Source organism: Engystomops pustulosus, chromosome 2 (genome assembly GCF_040894005.1).
Source record: "Engystomops pustulosus chromosome 2, aEngPut4.maternal, whole genome shotgun sequence".
In the NCBI taxonomy this organism is placed as follows: Eukaryota; Metazoa; Chordata; class Amphibia; order Anura; family Leptodactylidae; genus Engystomops; species Engystomops pustulosus.
In genome coordinates this window covers 210,849,498-210,875,857 of record NC_092412.1, presented here as the reverse complement: position 1 = coordinate 210,875,857, position 26,360 = coordinate 210,849,498, and the positions used below count along the sequence as shown (strand labels likewise).

The window sequence follows — 26,360 nt, the reverse complement described above, 5'->3', positions numbered from 1 at the left end:
TGATCACAGCCTCAAGACTGTAAAACATGGCTGTGGTCTTCGAAAAACTTCTCTCCTTACCATATGTAGTGTATGGTATTGCAGTTAAGCTCCATTCATCTCTATACAGATGAGATGCAATAACATAACAACCATAGCCAGATGTGGTGCTGTTTTTGGAAGAGAACTGCCTTGTTTTGAAGCTTCTGGATAACCCCTTTAAGGGCTCATTCCGACAACCATGGTCGTTCCATGACTCACGGACATGTTCAGAAGACGGGATTCTGTATCATAGTGATATATGTAATCAGTTCATTGCTTCTGCTGCTGCACAGGGGACTCCTAGCATCATATATTAGTATGATGTTCAGATTTCCTTCCTCAAGCTCTCTAGTTGGTCTGTGAAATTCAGCCACACACCACCAGGTTTCACAGAATGACACTGGTTGTCTGTTTCAACCCTAAGGCTGAATTCACACTGCTGTGGCACGGCGGGCACACGGCAGCGCACGGGGAGAGGCAGAGGAGGCGAGCACTGCTCACCCCCGCCCCTCTCCATAGGGATGTATGGCGCGGTATGTCACGAAAAGTTAGGACATGTCCTATCTTTTCACGTGGTACAGAGCGGTTCTGTGCCGCACATATGGCAGTGTGAATGTAGCCTAAGATGTAATCTATGAGCAAGGTTTTATTGTAGATTGAGTAGAAAACTAAAAAAAACTACAAAGGCAGATGTGAGATAAGCAAATGCCAATGCAAACATCTCTGATGCCACCCATCTGAAAAACAGGTCAGAGCTGAAAATTTCCACCACATATGCATAAGAGTGTCCTGCAGACATAGATATAGAAATGACAATGACTGATGTGACAGCCCTCCGGTATACAGACACAAGTGCAGGTATTACAGAAGCGTCCAGGATTTACAATATGAGCCCAGGCTGAGGTAAATGTGCAATTATCAAACCCTTCTTGTAGTGTAATGGCCATCATGACCATCTCCTCTCACCGTCAGTAAAGTGTCAGCCAAATATATAGCGCACCATCCTCCGAGCACCACCACGACCAGCGGGATCGGGATCATAGTGAATAGCACCCAGACATGCAGCGGCCGGATCAGTATTATTCCATTATTCTGTGGTGGGATCTATTGTAGGTGTCAGCGGTCAGAAATGTAGCTGTGGCCAAGTCTTCAGTCTCATCGAGATTGTGGCCTAAAAGATACTGTAATAAATATAGACTGAATTAATGAAAGTACAACACTGACAAAAGGACAAAATAAAGCATCATACAATACAGGGACATTTATCAGGACGTCTATGACCAGAGTTATCTGGTGCAGAAGTCGTGAAATAATTGCACTGCCCTGCCAATCGCCTGGTATCGCCAATATTATCCCCTTTACGTCAGCTCCATACCAAGGGGGCGTGGAGGGGCATGAAGGCGGCGCAGAGTGGCCCGGGATAGGGTGTTCCTGCTCCGCACAAGGAACGTTGGCATAGTTTTTGTGCTAAACTAGCTGCCATGGTTTCGATCAACGGTGCAGCAGCGTCATATGAGAAATATATATATATATGTATATATATCGGCATGGTGGCTGAGTGAGTAGCACTTCTGCCTTGCAGCACTGGGGTCAACATCTGCAAAGAGTTTGTATGTTCGCTCCGTGTTTGCGTGGGTTTTCTCCTGGTCCTCCGATTTCCTCCTACACTCCAAAACATACTGTTAGGTTGTTTAGATTGTGAGCCCCATGGGGACAGGGACCAATATGCCATGCTTTGTGCACCGCTGCACAATCTGTATGCGCTATATAAATAAAGGAATTATTATTACATATATAAATCACGCAAATACATCTTTTATCAATGTGCATAATAGGAGAACAACACTACTAGTCCAATAAATATAATACTGTGCACTTCATATACAGTCTGCTATACATGTTTATACTATGTCCATTATAATACTATAATAGAAGCGTCCAAATATAGGGAGAAATAACACATAACAGACAGCATGGTCATATTGAGTGCATCTACTAGACAGCTCTCATCCATCTCAGCTGTACAGATAATACAAGCACGACAGCAGAGCCTGATAACAGAGAGCACTAGCAGAATACATACCAGGATGAGGAGAGCTTGGTACACTCACATGTGCAGCGTAATAGATACAGGGCTGTTCCTGTATAACAGATGAGGATTTCCTATGAAACAGGAAGTGGGGCAGGGAGCAGTGTGTCCGGGCTCCGGCGGCCATATTGCAGGTGGCAGAGGAGAAAGCGTACAGTGTAATCTACACTATGCGGTAGGCGATCAGCCCCCTAGAGGCACAGGTCAAGGTGACCCCATATTAGTTACTGCTTCCCACACACTGAAAGGTGCCAGCATGTTAGTGTTATAAGGCACTATTACTTGTATAATATTATTGTATGCACCGAGAGACAGATCGGTACCCAGGGTGTCAGGGACTGTGAATGTCCCTGGCAGTGGTGTAACTAGGAGAGTTTGTGCCCCATAGGGTATTTCTGAAAGGGGCCCCTAACTATTTAAAAAATATGTACATATTTGTACAGACCTGTTTATACAAGCACATGCATTCATATATACACATAGAGTACTACACACATTAAATTTTATAAACTTGTAAACACATACATACATGTATACACTTGCATGCATTTATGTACTCATAAATACATTTATACACTAATACAGTATATACAAACTCATACAGCATATACACACATACTGTATAGTACATATACATTATATACATACAAATACTGTGTGTGTATATATATATATATATATATATATATATATATCATATACCTATACATACAGTATACACTCGCCATGTATACACTTACATGCAGAATAAACACACCATATACACACATACTCCATGTACATACAGCTTATTCACACACATGCACATACATATAGTATATACAACATATACACATACTGCTTATGCATACAGCAAATGCACACAAACATACATACAACATATACAGCATATTCATACACATATACAACCTCCTCTGTTCTTGAGACATATGGCACATGCACTGCGGAGGTTCAGCTTGTGGAATGTGGGTTAACTAGAACATTTTATTTACAGATTGGGTAGGGGCGAGGAGTGGTTATTAATCCCTTCAAGCTCACTGACGGATATATTGAGCTATGTGAGCTATGAAGGGTGTATTAAAAAGGGCTCACAGGGTGAACCCTCTTTATACAAACATGCTGCATATTGCAGCAAACACCCCCGTGGTCGATGCACTCCGTGATCCCCATCAGCTACATAGAGATTAATGGAGTAGAACAGTCATGCGCAGCCATCTGCTCCATTAATCTGACGAAGTTGTCGCAATATGCAGGAGATGTCAGTATTGAGGCCCCACTGATCAGCAAGTTAGGCCCGTTAGAGATTACCACCATTACTTCATGTTGTACAGTGACCTTCAAATTAACCCTTTCATGGTTGTCTTGGTACCAGGAACTTGAACATAAAGACAAGACACACGTCTAAGGGAATTTGTTGGCAGGTGAGCAAATCGGTTACATAAAATGAAGTTTAAATTAACTGGACAGTGCTTTGACCCCCAGCCTGACCCCTGGCTAATACTTAAAATGGTGGACAGTAGTCAAGATGGCGTCTGAAACCAGTGCGATCTCCTTAACAGTTCCCCCCTTTTGAGCTTTGTTGGCCTTAACTCCATTCTGAGCGACCTCCTCAAGCTCCAGGTACCCACAGGTAGGCTAAGCCCTTACCTCCTGGACTTGTTAACTCTTCACCAGATCCCCTGGAGGCCAGTCACTCAGGGGTTACAGGCCTGCACACTCAAATCACATCACTGAGTTTCTATAGTTCATTGGTTTATAAACAGGCTGGTTCTCCAACAGGCAGAATCATCCTCCACTCCGCACTTAAAGGAAAGCCTTCCAATCCCCCAACCACAAAGTGAAGGACAAAGTGTCCACCCCAGAGTTTCTCTTGAGTTCCTGGACAGTCCTCCAATCTTTCCAAGAGCATGGGTAATGGATCCATAGGGGGCGATGTCATCTGGGATGTATATGCAACATGCCACTCCCACCATCTTACAGACTCCTCCCTTCTCAGCAAGGGTCATGTCCAAGGTCATGCGGTTCTGGGAAGCATCTCGGATATAATTCACAAATCTCTGTTGATTACAATAAAAACAGTTAACCCAACCAACATTTTGCTCATAGCTATCTGGGGAATAATGGACTCTAAACCTGCCCTTATCTGATTGTGGGCCTTGTACTCATCTGGGACCCCCCTTGGTGCTCCCACTGTATCTATATAAACGTTGTCATCTAGGTGCTTCTCTTAGACCTCCAGAATCCTTTAGGATTCTCTACCTTTTCTTTATCTGTCTGATCAAACTGTGTCCCTGAGCATACAGTCAGTTAGAAGAGACCAGCTATCAAGAAAAATAAGTAAGTTTGCCATAGAAAGCGTGGAAGCATGCTGACTTCCCTCTAGCTTCACAGATGTGGCACTGGTCAGCAGGACTTGGAAAGGACCATCGTAGCGAGGCTCCAGACTCTCTCTTTGGTGTCTCTCTTCACCACCCATAGTCTCCAGGCTTCAGGTTATGCATCCTGAGGTCTCTCTCTGGATCTGAAAAAGGAATCAGAAACACTTTTGCAGACCTTTTTCAAGGCCTTCAAAGGGGGACAATCCCATCTTTCTGTTGGGGGTGCTCCTAACTGAATGATGGGCAGCAGGAAAGCACTACACCCAGGAGGGACAAGGTTACAGGTCTTTACCTGTCCAGTGAAGTGGGTTCTGCGACCGGACTCTATGGTCTCTGGAAGTCCAAATCTGCAGAAAAATCTCACTCACCACCTTCTTGGCTGCGGCTCTGGCAGTAGCCTTGGTCATGAGAGAAGCTTCTGGCCACCCTGGAAAGAGATCAATGCACACAAGCACGTACTCCTACATACCACTTTTTGGTAGCTGAATAAAATCCATCTGCAGTCTCTGGAAGGGATACTGCGGCTTGGGTGTCACCTTTTGTGGGGTCTTTACCACCACAGACTATAAAGGCTTTCACTAGTCTAATCTAGTCTAGACAGGGGTAGTAATGCCCAGGCAAACCACTGGTGGTTTATGAGCACTAGCATGGCCATTTTGGATATGTGTGTGTGTCCGTGGGCTACTTCACTTACTGTCAGGTGCAGGGCTCTGGGCAGGCACACCCTCTCTCTCAGCATCCAGGTCCCATCGGCATCTGGACTCCAGCTTTCCTCCACACTTCCATCACTTCTGATGTCTCTCGGGCCACCAGGGACTGGGACACCTGTGGATCAAACTTTTAGCTCAGAACTCACCGCTGAGACTTCAGGACAGTCTCTGGGTTCCATCTGTGCAGCTGCCTTCGCCATCCCGTCAGCCACATACTTGCCCTTGGCTTGTGAAGTTACCAAATTGTGTGTGCTTTTACTCTTACTATCCCCACCTATTGTGGAAGTAAGAGAGCATCAATGAGGTCTATAATCAGCGTGCCATGCTTAATGGGGTTCCCTGAAGAGGTGAGGAAATCTCTAGCCTTCCATATGGGTTCATAGTCGTGTTTAGATCCCAGGACTACACCTTGAGTATAGATATTTGCCCTTTTACCTTCCACCAGCTGTAGCACTTCCCTGAGTGCCATCACTTCACCTCCTGCGCTGACCTGTGTGGAGGGAGTGGTTCTGCTTGTACTACCTCATGTGCGCCACTGATGTCAGCACGCACAAGAACTGATGTAGAACTCTCCCCTGCTAGCCCGATGAGGATTTTAACCCATTACCAGTCAAGTAAAAGACCCAGAAAGAACAGCCGGATACATGTAGGATTGTCCATGACCTCCAAGCTGCCAATGAGTCTACTGAAGCCCAGTGGTACCTAGCCCAAACTGGCAGCAGTCCCTGAGAGTCACATATTATTCACCTATACAGTGGATAGGGCCTAACTTTCCTTCGTGGGAAGACCCCTTTAAGTATGCACTGCTCCAGAGAATGATGCAATCACTGTGTTCTGCCTGACAGGCAGAAGTAATCAATCACTGCTGTGTATGAGTGATCCAGCTCAGGTTGATTAGTCCTTTCTGGACGGTTCAGGAAGCTCCATGTAACATGCAGGCTGAAGGCAATCCAGCTTTCCCAAGATTCTGATTGGTAGAATTGTTTTTTCAGCAAAATCACTCTGTTCAGGGATTAAACAAGATATGTTTCTGCATCAGTGTAGCTACAGCATTCTCCAGGTATGTTTGATTGATAATGCATGAAATCAAATGGTGGATTTCCTTTACTCTTTTTAAGGCAGTGTTGACCCAGAGGAAGACAAAAACCCATATATGGCGAACAAATTAAGTTCCTGAATCAAAGCTGAAATATCTATCATTCTACTGTGTGTCTATGTGTGGGTGCCTATACCTATTCTGTAATTCAAGTTTTTATGTACCTGGCCTGTGCAGGGTTGAGGTCAGGGACAGTATTTGCTCTGTTTCTAAGCAGCCCCAGGACTACAGCATGAAACTACTGTTCCTAAGCTCATCAGATGGGACAGGTCGCTTCTGGGTTGTAGCATGGAGCAAGGGGATAGAAAAGATATGGGACAGGTAGGAGCTAAAGGGAAATATAGCATAGGATAAAGCGCAGGTGCCAAACACAAGGCCCGTGGGCCAAATCCGGCCCATGGTCTTGTGTTATCCGGCCTGACTCTTGTACCTCTTCCCCTATGCTGCGCTCGTCGGGAGCACAGGATAGACGCAGGGCAACTCCAATACTTACCTTTCCTCCCTCTCCGAAACAGCAGCTATCCTCTTCTTTGCTTCAGTTGGCGCCCGCTGTACATGCCAGCTCTGAAGCTGGCACATGTGATGTAATGTGATGTGATGGGAGAGCAATAGGAGCACTGTATCTACTAGAGGCATGGGGGAGCACCAGAAGCACTGTGGCTGCTGGGGGGCACTAGGAGCACTGTGGCTACTAGGGGCTCTTGTGGTGGGGGGAGAGCACTAGGAGCTCAGTGACTGCTGGGGGCAATTGGGTAGCACAGTGGCTACTGGGGACATCGAGGGAGCCCTGGGGCAGCAAAATGGCTACTGGGGAGCACTGTGGCTACTGAGGGTACTGGAGGAGTACTGTGGCTACTGGGGGAGCACTGTGGATGCTGGTGGCATTGTGGCTTCTGGGGAGCAATGGGAGCACTGTGGCTACTGGGGCCCTGTGGCTGCTGGGGGGCCACTGTGACTGCTTGGAGGGGACACTGTGGCTGCTGGAGGGACACTTTGGGGGCACTGTGGCTGTAGGGGGGGCACTGGGGACACTTTGGCTGCTGGAGGGCACTGTGGCTGCTTAGGGTACTGGGGGACAGCTGGGGGTACTGGCTGAGCACTGTGGCTACTGGGGGCCCTCGGAGGGCACTAGGAGCTCAGTGACTGCTGGGGGTATTTGGGGAGCATAGTGGCTACTGGGGGCATCAAGGGTGCACTGGGGGTACCCTATGGCTACTGGAGGCACTGGTGGAGAACTGCGGCTACTGGGAGAGCACTGTGAATACTATGGCATTGAGACTTCTGGGGAGCACTAGGAGTACTGTTGCTGCTGGGAGGGCACTGTGACTACTTGGGGGACACACGGTGGCTGCTGGAGGGACACTTTGGGGGCACTGTCGCTGTTGGGGGGCACTGAGGACACTTTGGCTGCTGGGGATGCGCTGGGCATACTGGGGGAGCACTGTGGCTAGTGGTGGCATTGTGGCTTCTGGGGAGCACTGTGGTGCTGGGGGACACTGTGACTGCTTGGGGGACCCACTGAGGATGCTGGAGGGACACTTTTGGGGTATTGTGGCTGTTGGGAGGCACTGGGTACACTTTTGCTGCGAGGGGGGGCACTGTGGCTGCTGGGGGTACTGGGGAGCACTGTGGATACTAATGGTATTGTGGCTTCTGGGGAGCACTAGAAGCACTGTGGCTGCTGAGTGGCCACTGTGGCTGTTGGGGGTGCACTGTGGGAGCACTGTGGCTGTTGTTGTGGGGTTTATTTGGCGCTTTGGGGTACATACAAACCATGCTAGGTTCTCAGGTTATTGTTATTTAACAGTCAAAGAGCTGATTGTAATCATAACATTGTATAAATGTAACTACTGTACAGCTTGAGTAGGTACATTTATACAGTAATAAAATGACAGCCAGCCCCTTTACAGCAATCACAAGGTTGATGTGGGCCCTGGCGGAAGTGAGTTTGACACCCCTGGTATATAGGGGGACATAGGGGATAAGAAATATAGGGATAGCTAGATGTTAGGGGATAGGTAAGAGATAGAGAAATAAGGAGGGAATAGAAGGATGGCTAGAGGACCGAGAGATAGATAAGGAAAAGGTAGAGGATATAGCGATGGTTAGAAAACAGGAAGGTAATAGAGGGATAAAACAGAAGTTGTTAGGGGATAGAGGAATAGATAGGATTAAGAGATAGATGGATTGAGGCATATGCAGGGGATATAGGAATATTAAGGGAGCTGTAATAAAGTGAATGTACAAATGGAGGGTGTCATTTTATAATTCACAGGAGCCGCTGATTCATTTCAATCATCATTCGGAGCAACTCACTGCAGAAAAGGAGGTAGGATCTTTAGTTTGAAGGTTAGATATACAGTAGATACTGGGGGAGATTTATCATACATCTCTTAGAGCAGAACTGTGCTAGTTGCCCATGGCAACCAATCAGAAATCAGCTTTTATTTTCCCACAGCTGTTTATAAAATAAAAGCTGAGCTCTGATTGGTTTCTATGGGCAACTAGACAGTGTTACCTCAGAAACTCATGATAAATCTTCCCCACTGTATATAAATGCTCCGGTATATTCATGTGGGGACGATCTCTTTCATATACGCATTTCGGGCAAAAACTCTTCTGTCTGATACGCTACTATGGATGGCAATATCAATTTTTTTTTTATCATGCGTTAAATAAAATAAGAAGTTTTATGCACGGTGCTGGTATCTACTTTCAATTTCTATATGAGTTTCTGTGGCTGCTGTCCTGGCACCATTGATCCTTGGGCATCAGATGTTTTGTTAGTTCAGCTGTTGCTCATTTTTGGGAGTTCTTCGGTGAGCTGTGCAGGTCCATCTGTCTATACTTTTTTCACCATGGATTGTCTAAAAAGGACACATTTTCATCATGGGTGCACTTGCCATTTAAACGCTAATAAAGAGGAGAGAAGCTGTCAGGACATTGCAAACATTAAGGGAACATGCAAATAGGTTTTCATATGTGTTTTCATATTGTGTATTTTTCAAACAATAGCACATTGTTCTCATTTGCAATAAGAATATATAAAAGATATTAAAATTTTAATTGTGGTTAGTGGGGAGCAAAATAAAGGGTTTGATATTAATATTAAAATTGACTAACACATATTCATAAAAGTTATGTGACAATGAAGTGCAACATCCCCCACCGGGGCCTAGCCTTTTCTCGGGGCCTGGAGTCAGCCGGGGCCTGCAGTACCTGAGTGGCTGGCGGTTGCGGCCTAGGCACGCTAGTGTCACGGTGCTTGGTATGGGGAACCGGAGGGCTGTCCTACAGCCTGGCAGGTCTCCAGCAGGGTGGTGTTGGCAAGAAATGATGAGGGAGAGGCTGCTATAGCGGTTCTCCCTGGGGCAACCCTTTGGTGTCTAGAGTATAAGTCTCTGTGTGGTGGACAGGGTGCCGTGATGGTGACAGCCGTAGTAGCAGGGACCAGACGGAGGCAGAGGTTGAACAAAAACAACTTACAGTTCTTTATTGGAACCGACAGGAACCGCAGCAACGTGCCTTAACAAAATGGTGGAGTGCTGAGAAGCAGTCGGAGGGAGCCACAGGAGGGATCATCAGCCTGGATGCAATGGCAGGCTGGGAGATAGCTGTGTCCTAGAAGGATGCTTTAGCTTGTCCTGGGTTGCTTCAGATATCACCCTGGAAGGTAGGATGATACCCCTTTCCTCTCACTGACTAATTCACTACACTCTACTGTCTCACTGCTTGGTCTGACTGGCTAGTCTTTCTGACTGAATCCTGTCAGACTCATTTCTCTGACTGAACTGACTGTTGGAAAATCTCCAACCGTCACTTTTTCTCAGCTCTTGGTCATGTGGTGGTTACTCCTCCAATTACATCCCAGCTTACAATACATTAGGATAATACATGTGATTGGATGACACATTTTACATCACATAAAGCAATTAACTCCTGCCTTACCAGGCAGGATCTACCACTGCAGAGTTCATCTGTGTTATCTAGTGTTATGTAGTGACATGCTGTGGGGCTAATCAGACCCTACACAGGCTGCAAGCTACATGGTGGGACATATTTGCAAACACAGCTCTGCCTTGCATCGGCGAGGGTGTTGCATACCCCCGGGGCAATTGAAAGAGCCGTCCTCGGCTCGACTACAGACTGATTGGGGCGCAGAGGTAGATAGGGGCACTTCTGTGAAGTGCAGGCTACATGATCTGTAGGGACAAACCGCCCATGGTCCTGGAGACAGGCACCTGGGTTGGTGTCGGACTAAGACAAGGACATGTGTGACAGTTGGTTGCTGACGCCATTAAACCAAACTGCACAGTAGGAAAGGTGTGGTGTCATGTACTGTAATCCACTCCTTGCACCGGGGCCTGTATATTTGTTATATAAACACTTCTTCCCTGGCGACAAATATATAGTGTATATATGCATTACATTGGCATATGTGACACAATAAAACATTGTACAATGTACAAGTACCTGCCGACTGACATTCTTACCCTTGTGTGAGTGGCATCCAGGTGCTATATCTTTAACACCCCCGGTCCCCTAAGGACCCGCAGTTTACGGACTACCCCCACCTGCAAAGCTTTGGTTTGAGGCATAAGATAGCGGTCAAGGTTTACATATTGGACGGTCCGACACAGCCACACTACAATCTGAAAAGCCTATAAAAGGTTAGTGCAAACTACAGACATAAATTGACAGTGTGCAAACATTTTGTAAACTCACATTGGCTTAGGAGCCCAATGGGTACACATCTTATAACATTACAAACGTTACAGATAGTTAGGCTAGCAGGGTAGCAGCATAGAATGTCTCTTTACCTGAAAAGGAAAGGCATAAAAGTGCATGTAGAATGTCCGTACCTAAAAGGAAGGCATTAAGTGCAATATAAAAATAAATAAAGTAGCAACTTTTCCTTGAGGTTGGCAAAAGTCTCTCAGAAGGTCTTTAATAGCAAAGTCCATCTTCTGGGTACAGCCCTTGAAGTGGGAAAAGTGCAATAAAGATGCAAAGGGTCTCCTCTATGTGTAGAGGGACAGAGTCCTTTGTAGGGGTGCTATCATAGCACATGACAGTGGGAAGTTCAAGGTATGTCTCTTGACTGAAATAAATAAATAGGGGTGAGAGTCCCAGGAAAGTCTCTGGCTCTTGTGGAACAGTGGGCGCTCAGCCCAAATGGGATAGCAGTAATAATATTTACAATATGTACAATAAGCAGAGTACCTGGTAAGGCTTTCAGCCCATCAGGGGTTACTCAGTATCTTCTTCGGTGGTAAGTACTTCGGTGTCAGAAAAGCGTACCTGCCTCCTCCTTCTGTGTGACACCAGTTGGTACTCCTGCAGGTACGCAGGAGCTTTACCTTTTGTCTCCCTTTGAGACCTCCGAAGTTCCGGCTGGGAGAAGATAACAACCTCCTCATCGTCCTCCTCTGAGTCAGGCGCTGGAGTCGGAGTCCCAGCTGTCTCTGATGCTTCAGGGGTTGCAGACACTGGAGCCGGATCATCCTCCACAGGCAGCAGTATTGGAGACTGCGGTGGGGATGATGGTCTCTCTGGGGTACCTCTTACTGGAGTGGAAACAACAAAACAGAGTTGAGGCACAGTCACAAGTTCTAAGAAACTGGGGGTAGGTGAACACAAGGAGGTCTGTAAGTTGGGGGTCGAGGTGAGAGGTGTGGACATAGGGGCAAAAGGACGTAGACATCTCTTTAGCCGGTTCCTATGTACCCGGAGTAGTGGGCGGTCTCCTCTTGAAATCTCGTAGACTTCAGGGGAGAGACTGTCCCTAACTAGGTATGGCTCACGCTCCCAACGCCCATCTAGCTTACTGGTAGGATGGTTGTTACGCAGCCACACTCGATCTCCTGGGGTAAGAGGCTCAGCACAGGCATTACGATCAAAGTCCCTTTTTTGTTTCTCTCGGGCCTCTTCCAACCGCAGATCCACAACTTCTCTGGCATCCGCCAGGCGCCTCTGGTGTTCATGAACCCAGTCAGTCTGGGGGAGTAAAGACTGAGAATCAGGGGACTCCATGTCCCAGGTCATATCACCAGGGAGATGGCCGTGTCTCCCGAACATCAGATAATACGGGGTGTATCCTGTGGAGCAATGAGTGGTATTGTTGTACAGGTACACTAATTCGGGCAACAGTTTTGGCCAGTCAGCCCTCTTTGCAGGGGTCAGTGTCCTCAGCATGTTGATTAGAGTCTGATTCATCTTTTCACAAAGCCCGTTGCCTTGGGGATGATAGGCTGTGGTCCTCAGCTTTTTACAGCCATATAGAGTGCACAACTCTTGGAAGACTTGGGACTCAAATGCTGTTCCTTGGTCCGTAAGGATCTGGTCCGGACAGCCATAGGGGAGGATGAAGCTCTTCCACAGGGCCGTTGCGGTGGTCCTTGCAGATAGGTCTCTGACAGGTACTGCAACCACAAATTTGGTATAGTGGTCGATGATCGTGAGAGTATAACTGTGACCGGATCTGCTGGGCTCCAACTTCACATGATCCAATGCCAGGATCTCTAAGGGCCATTGGCTCACAATGGGATGTAGAGGGGCCCTTTGATTGTGTCGCTCTCCTCGAGCGATGGCGCAGGCTGGGCATTCCCGACACCAGGCTTCGATGTCGGGCTTCATGTTGACCCAGTAGAAGCGCCTTCGGAGGGTGGCTTCAGTCTTCTGAGCGCCAAAGTGTCCGGACTGGTCATGGTACATATCCAGTACTATCTTGGCGTCCCTCCTGGGAATCACAATCTGGTACAGCCGGTCATAAGTGATAGGGTCCAGAGTTCTTCTCTTTAACAGACCCTGATGCATGTTCAGATTCTTTCTCTGGCGCCACAATTGAGACAGTTCTCCATCAGCTCTTCTGCGGCGGATTCTTTCAGGCACTCGCCCACTAGAGAGATAGTCCATTACTTCTCCTATGGCGCGGCTATCAGCCTGAAGACTTATCCAGAGGTCCTTTTCCGCAGGGGGCTCTGACTCTTCTTGAGGAGTAGCTGGCGCTGCCTCTGACGGTAAGGAGTAAACTCTCTGGGCATCTTGACGCACAAACCGGGCATAGAACGCTGGCATCTCGACATCTTCCCACTGAGCATCCGTGGAGGGTCCCTCCCACTGGTCAGGGAGACGGGACAGAGCGTCGGCGTTGTCATTGGTCTTACCAGCCCGGTACTTGATGGTAAAGTTGAAGTTGGCAAGTCTGGAGGCCCACCGTTGTTCCAGTGCTCCAAGACGAGCGGTGTTCAGATGCGCCAAGGGATTATTGTCTGTGAAGACAGTGAAGAAGGAAGCAGCCAGGTAGTCCTTGAACTTTTCGGTCACAGCCCAGACTAACGCCAGAAACTCCAACTTGAAGGAACTGTAGTTCTGGTCGTTTTGCTCCGGTTCTCGGAGGGAACGGCTGGCGTAGGCTATGACCCTTTCAGTTCCGTTTTGGAGCTGGGATAGTACAGCCCCTAGGCCTTGCTTGCTGGCATCAGTGTATAGGGTGAAAGGCAGACTGTAGTCTGGATATCCCAACACTGGAGGCTCAGTCAACTGTTGCTTGAGCATCTGGAAGGCAGCTTCTCGTTCGGCTGTCCACTCAATGGATACTCGGGAACGTTGGCTCTCTTTTGGCAGGCCCCTTAGAAGTTCTTGCAGGGGAGCCGCCAGCTGGGCAAACTTCGGGATGAAACGCCTGTAATAACTGGCAAATCCCAGGAAGCTTTTGATGTCCCGTATGGTTGATGGGGTAGGCCAGTCGTGGACAGCTGCAATCTTCTCTGGATCTGGCTCAATTCCATGAGCGCTCACCACATGCCCCAGGTACTTGACGCTAGGTTGTAGCAGGTGGCACTTGGATGGCTTGACCTTCAACCCATGTTGGGTCAGGATTTGGAAGACTTCAGCCAGATGGTGGAGGTGGTCTTCATAAGTCTTGGAGTAGATGATGATGTCGTCCAAATATAGCAGGATGGTCTCGAAGTTGCGATGACCCAAACATCTCTCCATCAGCCGTTGAAATGTGCCTGGGGCGTTGCATAGCCCGAACGGCATGTTGTTGAACTCGAACAGGCCCATTGGGGTGGTGAAAGCCGTCTTCTCTCTGTCTTCCGGCGCCATGGCCACTTGCCAGTAGCCACTGGTCAGGTCCAGGGTAGAGAAGTAGGCAGCCGACCCTAGGGCTGCGAGGGATTCCTCGATTCGAGGCAGAGGATAGGCGTCCTTGTGGGTGATATTGTTGATCTTCCTATAGTCAACACAGAATCAAAGGGTTCCATCCTTCTTCTTCACAAGGACCAGCGGCCCATGGGCTGTGACTTTCCCGGATAACGTTGGCTGTCTTCATCTCTTGTACCAGCTTTTTCACCTCTTGGTAGCGGGCTGGAGGTATGGGCCGGTATCGCTCCTTGATAGGGGGATGAGAGCCAGTAGGGATGGTATATTTGATCAGGGTAGTCTGCCCAAAATCCAGTGGGTGTTTGCTGAAGGCCTGGTGGTGCTTCATAACGACATCCAGGACACCTTGTACTTGGTCTGCAGGAGTAAAATCATCGTCTCCAATATTGAGCTCAAGCCACCAGGATTGCTCGGCAGGCTCACCTTCAGCACTTTGCTTCAGTTCCAACTGTTGGGAGGCAGACAGAGAGGTTTCCACCAAGTCTTCAGGATGGACGCTGAAGAGAGTGGCTACGGCTTGGTACTTTCTCAGATCCACTGGGGAGTCTCCCACATTTAGTAGTCGAATGGGTACTTGTCCTCGGGATACAGTGACTAGGCTCCTGGCGGCTAGAATGGGCAGGTCTTCATCAGCTGGTAGAGGTTCTACTATCGCCTGGTAGTCTTGACCTTGGACGCCCATGCAGGCTCGACACCATACTAACGTCTCAGTCCCAGGTTGAAGGCGGACAGGTTGGGGATCCTTGATCCGGGCTCTGCAGATTTCACCATTAGGGCCAGCAAACTTCTGTTGCGCCGCTAGAACCTGCATAGTCTCCTGAATTACCTTCCGGGAACCGTTGGGCACTGTTGGCAGGGAGTTGTGGAGAGCCTTCAGCACTTCAGGGTAGCAGTTGCGGAGGACATTGGTACCCAGTACCAGGGAGAAGTTACCGTTTTCGGGCACTCGTGTCACCACTACGCCCTGTCTGGTTAACTCAGTGTCTCCAATGGTTAGCGTGGGCTCCCAGTAGCCACGGATGGGTATGGGCTTTCCGGTCGTAGCAATAATGTTCAAGTAAGCCTTGGGAGGCTGGACTAAGGATGCTCCTCCTCGGCATTTCTCGAAGGCAGCACTCCGGAGGGTGGTCACTTGAGAGCCGGTATCAATTAAGGCCTGTAGGGTAACTCCGTTGATGGTTACATGAACCATGGGGCGAGTCCCCACGAACCTGGGCATCCAGTTGGCATCTCAGGGACTTACAGGTCCTTCCCTTGGAGGTCGTCCCTTAGCTCCAAGGGTTTGTCGTTTAACTGACGACATCCATCTTCTTCATGCCCATATTTATGGCAGTAGCTGCACCGCTGGCGGGGTTCCTTCTGACTCCAGGTGCTTAACGACTTCGCTTCTCTTGGGCGCTGTTTGGCCGGGGAGTCACGAGGGGTAGTTGACCGTACAGAGTTCTCTGAAGGTTTCTTTCTCATAGCGGAGACAGTCACTTCCAACTGGGTCAACCGATCGAGAATTTTATGCAGGGTGTCAAGACGGGTTATGGCCTTCCATGTCTCCTGTAGGGAGAGGGCAAAGTCTCGGAGGGACTCTTGGGGCTCCTGTCTTTTCCCGAAGAATTGCTGCTTCAACTCTGAGGCAGTACACTTGTCAAAGGTGTTGCGCAGCCTATCAAGAATTTGGACCACATTCTGACACTGTTCTCGGGGCCAAGACTTGACTTCCTGGAGAGCGGGTCCTTTCAACTGCCCGGTTAGGATGCCCACTTTCTGTTCCTCTGTGAACGGGTACAGGGCGAAGGTGGCTAACAACTTGTCTACTTGTCAACTTGTCTTCAGGGAGAGTGTGCAATTCTCCCTCGTAGTGGGGTAACCAGGGGGCCCCCGGATAGTATGGCATAGTCAGAGGCATAACGGTGGGAGTCCCAGGGACACTGGCTGTAGCAGGGCTGAAGGGACTCTCTGTCGGGCTTAACATGCTCCGGTACCCTGAGGAGGGACCAGGGGATGGGACCTGCTCCAGCCCCGTATCTTCGTCCTGGGCGGACATGACTGGTCTAGCTGAGGGAAGTCTGCAGGGCACACAATATCCGTTGCTATGGGCGATGGCTAGAATGGGACGTGGGCACTTTAAGACACAGTCACTATTCCCTGGGAGGTGAGCCAATAACCTAGCATCGGAAACAATCTCTGCCCCCCTTTAACTTCCCCAGCGGTACTCACTCAGAATCAGCCGCGGTGACAGGACAGCTCCGTTGCATGAAGGACTCCGTTCTCTATGTCCGGCAGGCAGCAGGGGCTCGGTGATGCTCAGCGGTGTTCTCCTCCAGTCGCAGGACACGTGCGCCGGAACTCCGGATGAGGCGCACGCTGCTGGCAGGCTTCAGGGGCGGCCTGCGCCGAAATCCAAGATGGCCGATTAACCCTCTTCGTTGCCGGCCGCACACGCTCCAGCTCCTCCTCCACGGTGCTTTGTGCCACTCGCGCAGGGGGCGGAGTCTAGTGACGACTCTGGAGTTCCCGCCAGTGAGGATTTGGCGGGCTGGAAATACTTGCTGCGCCACAGCCTTGTGAGGTAAATGCTTCAACCGCTCTGCACCAACTGTAGTTGAGCTAACAGAGTCCGTTGGCAGGGATTAACTCCCTGATTGCTGGAGCGATGCTTGACAGCGCTTGGCAGCAGTAATAAAGTCAATGTGAAATATAGCACAAAATCACTTGGGCCTATACCCGAATGGTAGCAGGGTTAGGCAGCACAGTAGTTTTTCAATAAAGGATAGTCTCTAGTTCCAGAATAAGGCACAGAAGTAATGATCCTGTGTTCGTGACGCCACTTGCAACATCCCCCACCGGGGCCTAGCCTTTTCTCGGGGCCTGGAGTCAGCCGGGGCCCGCAGTACCTGAGTGGCTGGCGGTTGCGGCCTAGGCACGCTAGTGTCACAGTGCTTGGTATGGGGAACCGGAGGGCTGTCCTACAGCCTGGCAGGTCTCCAGCAGGGTGGTGTTGGTAAGAAATGATGAGGGAGAGGCTGCTATAGCGGTTCTCCCTGGGGCAACCCTTTGGTGTCTAGAGTATAAGTCTCTGTGTGGTGGACAGGGTGCCGTGATGGTGACAGCCGTAGTAGCAGGGACCAGACGGAGGCAGAGGTTGAACAAAAACAACTTACAGTTCTTTATTGGAACCGACAGGAACCACAGCAACGTGCCTTAACAAAATGGTGGAGTGCTGAGAAGCAGTCGGAGGGAGCCACAGGAGGGATCATCAGCCTGGATGCAATGGCAGGCTGGGAGATAGCTGTGTCCTAGAAGGATGCTTTAGCTTGTCCTGGGTTGCTTCAGATATCACCCTGGAAGGTAGGATGATACCCCTTTCCTCTCACTGACTAATTCACTACACTCTACTGTCTCACTGCTTGGTCTGACTGGCTAGTCTTTCTGACTGAATCCTGTCAGACTCACTTCTCTGACTGAACTGACTGTTGGAAAATCTCCAACCGTCACTTTTTCTCAGCTCTTGGTCATGTGGTGGTTACTCCTCCAATTACATCCCAGCTTACAATACATTAGGATAATACATGTGATTGGATGACACATTTTACATCATATAAAGCAATTAACTCCTGCCTTACCAGGCAGGATCTACCACTGCAGAGTTCATCTGTGTTATCTAGTGTTATGTAGTGACATGCTGTGGGGCTAATCAGACCCTACACAGGCTGCAAGCTACATGGTGGGACGTATTTGCAAACACAGCTCTGCCTTGCATCGGCGAGGGTGTTGCAGAAGCTTTACATGTCACCAAAAACATTTTTGAAAACAGGTTTTTTCACTTAGTCATGAAAAGAAAAGTACTTCTTAGGATTTAAACAAACATACTTAAAAGTGCACCTTTAACATCTAGAACTTTTTTTGTACTTGTACAAAAGTACATTTAAGACCTTAAAAGGAATCTGTCATTTAAACTAACCCACACTAACTAAACATATCTTTAAAACCGCTAATCTACAGAAGTAGGACCTATCCCTATATTGTTCCTACCCTTGCCTGTGAAGACACACTGTTTGTTTGTAAAGTTGCCTCACTATCTATGCAAATGACCTCATTTGAGAACAATCATGATCTTTTGTATGAGCTGAGTTCGGCATATTTATGTCCTTCCTGCTCAGCCTCACCTCCAGTTCATCCCCCCTCCCTCAGGAATGAGAGAGCTGCTGGCTGTGTGTGTGTGACTCTCTCAAAAGATGTTTAAGGGAGGGGGGAATGAGGGAAATGATTTCTCCTCAGTCAGTCACACACAGCCAGGGTCTCTCTCATTCCTGAGGGAATGGTGAGTAATATAGCTCAGCCGAGTTCAATTGCTGAAGAGAAAGCACGCCCCAGAAAGCTGGAGGTGTGGCTATTCATGGAGTACATGAATAGATGGGGAGTTAACCTTACAAACTGATTGTGGAATTTTCCAGGCATGGAGAGGGACAATATAGGGATAGTTATACTGTTGTATAATAGCAGTTTCAAAAGAGATGTTTAGGTAGTGTGGGTTAGTTTATCTGACAGGTTCCCTTCAAAGCATACATAAATGTTTAGATCCTATAAACTGTATATTTTTTTTTATTTTATAAGTGAATAATGCAGGTGATATAGAAACATATTTTTCCCCTTTCATCCTGCAGTTATCACGATTTATATGTTGATTGATCTCCTTAGGGTGCATTCCCATTTTGCAGTCCAGTTATCATCTCAACAGCATCATAAAGAACTGCCTTCAGTTTCCATGGGATTTAAGAGTTTGTTTATGTAAAAGGAACCTGTCATGGGGGTGTGGCACTAAAGCACCAATGGTTTAGTGTCTCAAATTGCCCTATATTGTCCCAAATAGTAGCGGCAGCTTAAGCTTCTGTTTTGGATTTCCCAATACATGGGTTTAAGTATATGTTACCAATCAATTATGTATGCCATATAATTGATTTCAGCATCAGCTTTCATTTATTATAAACAGCATATCCGTTCATAAAACAGAAGAACTTTAGTACATCACCATTAGAAGTCCATCGGAAAATATAATATCCTTTCTTTCTCCATAAAAATATATTTCAAAACGTCCAGGACATGTTTATAGAGAGCTTCACGAGCTAAAGTTCTTCTGTCATGGAACGTTTCAGAGGCTCCGCCTCCTTCCAACCTCGTGGATTAAATGAACAGTGTAATTTTAAGGTTTTATAAAATTGATGTATGTTTATATTGCTATTGTTGTATATAGCAGTAGTACGGACTGCAAAGTAAGTAAAATTGGTTGAATTATTGACTAAATGCTGTGTGATGGGGTTGTGAGATGGTTGGATACCGATTTAAACTTACTGGAGTCTTGCACATGCCTGAGGAATGAGGCGATGCCTCAGAAACATTGCATGCACTTGTTTGGCCAAAGGGGGCACACACCAGCATGTAAATGTGTTTGGTTTCCAATCCTTCATCTAGGTTGCCTAATTCCTTTAAAATTTTCTTTTTTTCTTTTTCTTTTGCTGTGAAGTGACACTTCCCCAACAGAAATTATGATGATCTTGTAATCCATTTTAATCTGTCAACTAACAAGGCAGATCGTAGCTGTAGTAGGCTGTTCTCTTACCACTGTTTATTCTAACATAACTTGTACAATAAATATAAATACTGTCAGGCTTGGAGGTAGTGGATCCTCTGAACCACAGCGGACAATGACACAAGCTAACACCTGGGACCGTAGTCTAAGTGGCACCCGGTTTTCACCAGAGCCCGCCGCAAAGCGGGTTGGACTTGCTGTGGCGTGGTACCACCAAGTCGTTCCACAGGCGTGACTTGTCCGCGTTGGCAACCAAGGTCGAAGTACAGGAACGGCAAGCAATCTCGTAATCGGGGCTAGGCAGAAGGTCAGGACGGGCAGCACAGGATCAGAGTTGGGAACGTAGCAATAGGTCAGGGCAGGCAGCGGAGGAGCGGAGTCAGGAATGGAACCGGGGTCACAACGGAAAATCACAATAACAGCGCAAGGCATTAACCACAGCTTTCAATAGGGCGCGAGGCACAAAGATCCGGCAGGGTTTGCAGAAAGAGGCAGGCTTATATAGAATTTGTGAAAATGACCAGGGCCAATTAATGGCACGCTGGCCCTTTAAATATAGAGAAGCCGGTGCGTGCGAGTCCTAGGAGTCGGGTACGCGCGCGCACGGTGGACAGGAGCCGGGATGGGTGAGTTTCACGGAGCATAGGTAAGCCCGCGACACGCAATATGGAACCCACACATTGGAATCCTCCTGGTGTGAACCAACCCTAGATTTGATTATTGCTGTAAAGCATATATTTGACTTAGATACTATATTTGGACTTTTAGATACTTATGACAAGAAGAAGCTGACACAAGTAACCATTACTCATTCCTACTTCCAACATTTATTTGTTCTTCCATAACAAAATATTCTGTACTCTCATCTAAATGTGTACAGAACGGCCAGGACAGCTGTACAACAGAGCAGTTAAGAGTGTGTTTGGCATAGATTTATAGAGAATGACAGTGTAGTATCCACCCATAAATATTCTCCAGAAGGTCCCAAAAATTTTTTTTTAAACATTTGAATTAATATGTTAATAAGGCTGAAGTATTTTTAGAGGGGTGTTACCTCAGTCACTGGGCCACGATTCAGAAGCTTAATCTATACCCCCTGCCAAATGCTACTCCTACCGCCTGGTCCAAACCTTCCTCCACTCGTTTACCTCACTGTGCTCTTGGAAGATCCCGCACCTGCGCAGTAGATCTTCGGTCCATAGCACATAACCTCACACATATAGGCCCACATTTATTTATTTATTTATTTTTTTTTTTTTTTAGGCCCACATTTATTAAAGTGTTTGCACCTGTTTTTTGTCTGACTTTGCCCTAGAAAGAACATACAATCTGCTTGCACATGTATTTATAAAGTGTCTGCACCAGTTTTGTGTCGTGGCTGCTCTGTGTCTGACAAGACAGAAAAATGTGCACCTAAAGGGGTGTTACTGCTTAATTGGACCATGCACCACATTTCTGTCCGACATGCCCCACAGTTGTGTCTGCACCATAATTCTGCAGCATGAACAAGGGGCTCCAAAACAAATGGTGCACACTTCCAGAGCAGTACAGGGGGCGCCACATTAATGAAGAACGTGCGCTACAATTCATGAATCAGACACAGGCAAACTAAACATAGTTCAGACTTTATTTCATAAATGTGGGCAATAAAGTTATTTTCAGTTCCAACTATTTCTTTTGTCTATGAGAGTAATTAATTACTAGGTCATTTAAAACAAAAAACTCCTGATGTATACCTTGAGCGTACCCATTGACATATACTGGCAGATGGATGACCAGTATACAACTGAGAAAAAGACAGGATGGAAGGACCTAACCAGCTGTGTTTTTCCATTGTGCTCCCTCCTGCAAAGCGACATAATGGGGCACATTTACTTACCCGGCCCATTCGCGATCCAGCGGCGCGTTCTCTGCACAGGATTCGGGTCCGGCTGGGATTTAAGATGGTAGTTCCTCCGCCGTCCACCAGGTGGCGCTGCAGCGCCGAAAATAATCTTAACGCCCCGGAATGCACCATCCCATAGAAGGTGAAGGTGAGCGCTCCCCAAGCGACACATTTTCGGTTTTTAAATGCGGCGGTTTTTCCGAATCCGTCGGGTTTTCGTTCGGCCACGCCCCCCCCATTTCTGTCGCGCGCATGCCGGCCCCGATGCGCCACAATCTGATCGCGTGCGCCAAAAACCCGGGGCAATTCATGTACAAGCGGCGCAAATCGGAAATATTCGGGTAACACGTCGGGAAAACGCGAATCGGGCCCTTAGTAAATGACCCCCAATATGCTCAGTAGAGGCAAAAGAAGCCTATGGGCAGCAGATTGCATCCTGGAGCCCCAATGCAGAGTGGATAAAGCGTTCAGCAGGAGGGAGGACACAGGTGATGTCACTGTCCATATAAGGACAGTGACATGACTAGGGAAACAACCCGTACAACGCACTCGGGGGTGGGGGGGGGTTGACGTATCTCACTTTATAACCGTACAATGGGATACATCTGTGCCTTATGTTGTAAGGACACATCGCGAATCTACCCGCTGTATCCTTACAACGTATGGAAAGAACAGCAACATGTGAAACCAGCATTATGGGTAATGACGATATAACATTTTGTATCTAGTTCATTAGCAACTTTATTGATGTACTGTAAAGGTACAAATTTATGGACAGAGGAAGGTTGTTTATATTCTAGTTCCAACATCAAATACCTGTCAAGTGGAAATAACAATATCCAGAGAGCTCCATAAAACTGGCAGCCAAGGCACTCGCATTATCTGCCAAAGTGCCCCGATCAATAGATCTTTCCAAATCACCTCCATTAACATTGCCAGCCCTACTATGCCCCTACCTTATATTTGATATCAGTGCCAGGAAAGTGCTTGCCCAGTGGTACAGTCAGTCTGCTGTCCTGTTGCTTAGTATTTTATGCAAAGTTTCTAATAATTGTAATAATCTGAACATAATCACAATACTTGGCAATGCCACCTTATTTCTTGTATCTCTGGAAATTTGTTTAGGATTATACATGTGATACCTTTAGTTGTTGCAATTGTGAATATCTATAGAAATATTAGGTCATTTTATTTTTCAGCATCATTTGGTTTGCTTTCATGATTAAAGAAAGAAATTAGCACATGCAGAATTTTATTTGGTTAACAAATGAGAATGAAGAAATGTTATTTCCATTTATTTCACTTTTACAACATAAGGTACTAGATTTGTAGAGAACAACCCAGTTTTGCCAGTTTTCTTGCCCAAGTACTTGTGTTCCTGGTGACTTTTAAGGGGATCTGTGGTTAGTTTAGACCATGCACAAGCTGCAGAGTATTAGGTATTAGCCCTGAAGATCTGTGTAACCATATCTTTGTATTTGTTGTTTGCAGCAGCAGGACTGTGAAATCCGCATTTATATTCAAGGATTGCGACTGGACTTGGAGCAAAGTGGTGCACTAGTGTATGATATATCTCCATTGAACACAGTTCAGCGCCTCCCTTAGAGTACAGTACTGTATTCAAAAAGAAGCAGCTGGGTTGCAGCAGTACATTGAAGACATTTCACAAGTTCATCAGAGCATTCAAAATCCAGTTATAATCAGGAATAACAATGCGTTTTTCACAGTCCTGCTGCTACTAAGAACACATTTAAAGGTATTATTCGAACATGCAGCTTTGTGTGGTGAAAACTGCTGACAGTCCCTTTCCCTTTCAGTGATAAGGTGTGAAGTTGCCAAGGGATTACTCCATACTATTTTTCAGACTAATATTTGTATTAACACACTGGAGACATGGAGATGCCATGTAGAAATAAGTCTCCTTAGCTCACTTTCCGCCATAGTTTGTATTCTACTTCTTCCACAGTTCTCCCTGAAATAGCAGATTAATTAAATTAAATTAGCACAATGGCTTAGTGGTTGGCATTACAGTCTTGCAGTGGTTTCCTCCCACTCTCCAAAACATACTGGTAGGTTGATTAGATTATGAGCCTCATTGGGGACAGGGACCCCTGGCAAGCTCTGTGCAGCGCTGCGTAATCTGTGTGCTATATAAATAAAGAATTATTATTATTAAAGGGCTATTCCCATCTGGGCATTTACATTTAATTTCATTCATTTGCCACCTGTAAACATTTCTTCAATTGGATGTTATTAAAAAAATGTTCCTGTGTGAAGCACATTTTGGCAGCAATGCCCAGACGTATGCTATTGAGTCCTGTCTGACCACCTGGTTTCAGCGATCATTACCACAGGACGGCTGTGGGACCTGCAGTTACTCCCGGACATTTCATATACGATAACCTTTTTGTTTCTTTGTGCAATCTCTCCAGCAGAGGTGGTCGTAAGCAAGGAGTTTCTGGTTTCTAGGGGACCATATGACTACATTTATGAGAAATTATCATCACACAGGTAACATTTTTTTTAATAACATCCAATTGAAGAAATGTATATATATGGCAGATTATTGAAACAGAATGTGAATGCCCAGACGAGAATACCCCTTTAACCCCTTCCCGACATTTGACGTAATAGTACTGCATCGCGGGAGGTGCGTTCCCGCAAAATGCAGTACTATTACGTCAAGCTTCTGGCGCCGGCTCCTGAACGGAGCCGGCGCCAGAAGCTGCGGGTGTCGGCTATGTATTATAGCTGACACCCGCCTCTAACACCCGCGATCGGAGATTTCTCCGATCGCGGGTGTTAACCCCTAACACGCCGCGGTCGCGCTGACCGCGGCGTGTTAGAGGCATTTAAAGACAGTTATAGCTGAATCGGACCCCCCCCCGCGGCGCTTACCGGGGGGGGGTCCGCTGCTCCGATCGCAGCCCCGGGACTGCCGGTGCCCGGGGCTGCGAGATCTTGATCCGGAAGCCGGGTCCGTGCCTTCTGGCAGGACCCGGCTGTAAGACACTGGGCATGCGCAGCATGCTCAGTGTCTTACATTACACAGTGCAATACATCTGTATTGCACTGTGTAACCTGTAAAAAAGCTTGTCAGTTACTGTAAAAAAAGTAAAAATAAATAAATAAAGGTTTTTTACAATAAAAATAAATAATAAAAGAAAGTGAAAGTCCCCCCAAACACCACATTTCCCTTTACACAAGTAATAAAGTATAAAAAACACTAAATTACGAAAAAACCCCACTTATTTGGTATCGATGCGTCCGTAACAATCTGTACAATAAATCCTAATCATAATTGGACCCGCTCGGTGAACGTGGTAAAAAAAAAAACCAAAAACTTGCCAAAAATTAAAGTAAAGTAAAGTAAAAAAAAGTAAAGTAAAGCCAAATTGCTTTACAAAAAATGTTCTAAAAAGTGATCCGAAAAAGTTACAAGCACCAAAATGATACCAATAAAAAGAGCAACTTGTCACGCAAAAAATAAGCTTACAACCAGCTCCGTAAACCAAAAAATACTATAATTATGCTGCTATAAAAATGGCAATACTAAAACAAATACAATTTTTTCTATTCTAGTTTTCCTTCAATAAAATTGGACAAATATAAATAAAACTATATAAATGAGGTATCACCGTAATCGTAGTGATCCGTAGAATAAAGATAATATATTATTGTTATGCTACAGTGAACACCCCCCCAAAAAAATGCTAAAAATCCAAAACAAGAATTGATGATTTTATTTTCCTCCACACGTAAAAAGTTAATAAAATTGCTTCAATAAGCTAAAAACCCACTAAAATTAATTTTTTTTTTACAGTGCATCTCGTCTCGCAAAAAATAAGCCCTTATTTGTCTAAATTGCTTAAAAAATAAATAAAGATTGTATAGCCTATTCCCAACGAGCGTTGTTATAGAACGGTGCAGCGGGTAGTGACTTTCCAACACCGGTCAGGGTAAGACGGCGGCTGTTCACTGCTCGGGGTAAGACGGCGGCTGTTCCTGACAGCCATCCATCCTGCCCCATGGACCAGAAGGGTTACGCCCCCCCCCCCACCCCCCCAGTTTATTATCGCTGCTATTGGCTCATCAATTCAGATGAGCCAATAGCAGCGAATTTACTTATGACGTCAGTAATACCGGTCACCATGTCTGTAGACACGGTGATCGGGGCAGGGTGGCGGCTGTTCCTGACAGCCACCAATTGTGCCTTGCGGTCCAGAGGGGTTTTGTTGCCCCCCTCTGTCCATGTTTGCCGCTATTGGCTGGTCGATTTGGTCCAGCCAAAAGCAGCAATATTCGTCACAATGGGCATCGCTAAGGTGAATAAGAGCAACACTTGGCGATAATTTCCCTACTAAAACGAAGAAAAGCGCTGGTCGTGCACATTGTACAGATGATGCTGTACAACTCTTACGAGCTGTTCCAATG

At 46.8% G+C, this 26,360-nt stretch overlaps 1 protein-coding gene and 1 long non-coding RNA gene across 4 annotated transcripts in view; both read right to left on the bottom strand.

Moving 5' to 3' along the window:
* MBTPS2 (membrane bound transcription factor peptidase, site 2) overlaps positions 1 to 2,264 on the bottom strand; it is a 29,262-nt gene extending 26,998 nt beyond the window's left edge. Inside the window, exons 1-2 of one of the 2 annotated variants that reach the window (XM_072137982.1) lie at positions 2,105 to 2,264; positions 988 to 1,202 (exon numbers count right to left, since the gene is read on the bottom strand). In XM_072137982.1, coding sequence (XP_071994083.1) covers positions 988 to 1,062 — 75 coding nt within the window. In that variant the 5' untranslated portion in view covers positions 1,063 to 1,202; positions 2,105 to 2,264. The remainder of the gene's footprint in view (positions 1 to 987; positions 1,203 to 2,104) is intronic. The other variant, XM_072137983.1, reaches the window with a different exon arrangement.
* Positions 2,265 to 3,119: 855 nt separating this feature from the next.
* LOC140119197 (uncharacterized) lies at positions 3,120 to 10,864 on the bottom strand. 2 transcript variants are annotated; one of them, XR_011853348.1, is made up of 4 exons: positions 9,781 to 10,864; positions 5,183 to 5,313; positions 4,781 to 4,915; positions 3,120 to 4,631 (listed from the first exon to the last, which is right to left on the bottom strand). It is a non-coding gene; the product is annotated as an uncharacterized lncRNA (long non-coding RNA). The 2 variants fall into 2 exon arrangements; XR_011853347.1 differs by having other exon boundaries at positions 3,120 to 4,915.
* Positions 10,865 to 26,360: the final 15,496 nt, after the last annotated feature.